The sequence below is a fragment of the Belonocnema kinseyi genome, chromosome 9, assembly GCF_010883055.1.
Source record: "Belonocnema kinseyi isolate 2016_QV_RU_SX_M_011 chromosome 9, B_treatae_v1, whole genome shotgun sequence".
In the NCBI taxonomy this organism is placed as follows: domain Eukaryota; kingdom Metazoa; phylum Arthropoda; class Insecta; order Hymenoptera; family Cynipidae; genus Belonocnema; species Belonocnema kinseyi.
The window spans coordinates 61700309-61702505 of NC_046665.1; the positions used below are offsets into that span (position 1 = coordinate 61700309).

At 38.0% G+C, this 2197-nt stretch overlaps 1 protein-coding gene across 1 annotated transcript; it reads left to right on the forward strand.

Annotated features, from left to right (window-relative positions):
* The first annotated feature begins 80 nt into the window (after positions 1 to 80).
* Positions 81 to 737, forward strand: LOC117180566. The gene has a single exon (XM_033373062.1). It carries the CDS (start codon positions 81 to 83, stop codon positions 735 to 737), a length of 657 nt encoding a protein of 218 aa, XP_033228953.1.
* The last annotated feature ends 1460 nt before the right edge of the window (positions 738 to 2197 follow it).

Sequence of the window (2197 nt, forward strand, 5' to 3'; positions counted from 1 at the left end):
GGCGCATACTTTGAATAAAATATTTGTTATCATTCTCTTGAAATAAATGTGTTTTTTTCTTGAAAAAATACCGGTTTCATATGTATACACCTGGTATATGGTCTGACGCTCTCAAAAAGAAAACACACCGTAAACTTCTGGCAGTGGTGCAGCGAATAGGCGCACTCAGAAATGCATGCTCATATCGAACGGTGTCCGAACCAGCGATTCTAGTAATTGCGGGGACAATATCGATCGATGTTTTAGCCCAGGAGAAGAAGAAAGTCTTCCTCAAGAAGGCGGAAGTCACAAAGACTGTAGTAAAAGCCGAAGCCAGAGCAGCCACCGTGGAAGAATGGCAACAACTATTGAGTCTTGACCACCGAGGAAGATGGACCAACAGGTTGATTCTCGAGTTGAGTAACTGGTTAAACCGCAGACATGGAGAGACGAACTACTATCTGACGCAATTCCTCTCAGGCCATGGTTACTTCCGTGACTGTCTCTACAAGAGAGGAAAAGTCAGCAACCTAAAGTGTGGGTATTGCGAAGAAGAAGAGGACGACCCGAAACACACTTTCTTTAAGTGTGACCGCTTGGCCGATCTTAAACACAGGCTAGAGAGTGAGATAGAAGAAGTAACACCAGATAATGTTGTTGGGTTGATGCTGCTGAACGAGGAATGGTGGGACCGGGTGTCTACCTATGTTGAAACCATCCTTTGCAAGAAGAAGCAAGAGGGGCAACTTAGTGGATAAAATTGACAGGAGAATTTCCCACAGGGTCGAAGGGCGACGAGCCCGAGAAGAAGCATCTGTCTCTTCTACTGAGGACGACGCGTAACCCTGGAGGGAGAATCCAATACATGAAGAAGCTCAAGCAGACAATAGAAGACGGAAGCCGAATCACGGCTAATTGGCCTTACCCCTATGTTCCCGAAGGTATGCGAGAGCGGTTACAGGAGCATCGGTTGGCAGGAGAAGGAGTTAAGGTTTAGTGGGTAGGTGCCGTTTCGGTAAGTCCCACTCTCACCTTCGTTCCTTGTAGACTATGCGCCCATCTTGGCATCTAGCGTATATGTATATATGCGTGACATGTATATACTGGGCTCGTGGTCCCTAAAGTTCGAATGTGGTTAGTGCATAAACATTTCACCGTTTTTACTTCTCTAACAAAAAAAAAACATTCGATTTTTAAAAACATTTTTTGTCTCTCCTGAGAAACGGCAATAATGTTGGATATGTCCTTTTGTAACGCCACTCTACAACAGTTGGCGATATTAGTATTGAAACGATTCAAACCCAAACTTAAAGTGCCATAATTTTAAAGATTTTCAGCGACTCGTTGAAATATTTTTAATTGCACTTGAATCAAGAATTTAAAGAAAATTGAAGTCAGAATTTTTCAATTCGCAACATTCAATGTCTAGAGTTTTTTAAATGTCACGCGTTTAATGTACAGAGTTGTGAAAGCATTAATTTTGAAATCTTTATAATGTTTAATCATAATAAATTTAAATAAAATTCTCTCAAATTAAAAGCTCCTAAAATTGCAGAAAATTTTAGCACCAAAGATGCTCAGGCCAGTACAGCTATTAATTCAATATAAATGGTGTAATCATCTTGTCTAAAAGCGATATCACACGTATTATAAAGATTACTGGCCCGCAGTAAATTTGATAATCGTAAATCGTACTTACAAACAGATAACATAAAATATGAACATAAATGGTTTATTTGAAAATAATTCTTTTTAATGTATGCAAACGTCACAGCCAAGGGCACTTGGTCCTTGGTTGAGACACGTCGGTCTTTGGTTGTGAAACTTAAGCACAATGTTAATTAATGAATGAGTGACAAAACTAAAGTAATGTAATATATAAAAAGGAGTTGTAAATCCAGGAAATGTATAAGGGTAACTAAGTTTTGTGGTTTCTTCCCTGAAAAATTTCCTTGTTTGCGTGTACTCGATTTTTCACAGGGTAATGACTTTTTATCAATCTAGAACGTAATAACAAATCTTAGAAATGTCAACTAATCGAAATAATTATTTTTAAGCGGAAATCAAGTTATTGAATCAACAATTATTACACGATTCTTTTATTTAAAAATAGCATTCGTAATAAGATATTTTATATGGTATGAATTGAAAGAAAAGCGACTTCTGACAAGCTATGTTAATATTCCTTTGTGAATTTTTTATAAACAGTATGGTATAG

What these genes read in the sequence shown, in the direction of transcription:
- LOC117180566 (XM_033373062.1), top strand. Translation starts at nt 81, where the DNA reads ATGTATACACCTGGTATATGGTCTGACGCTCTCAAAAAGAAAACACAC.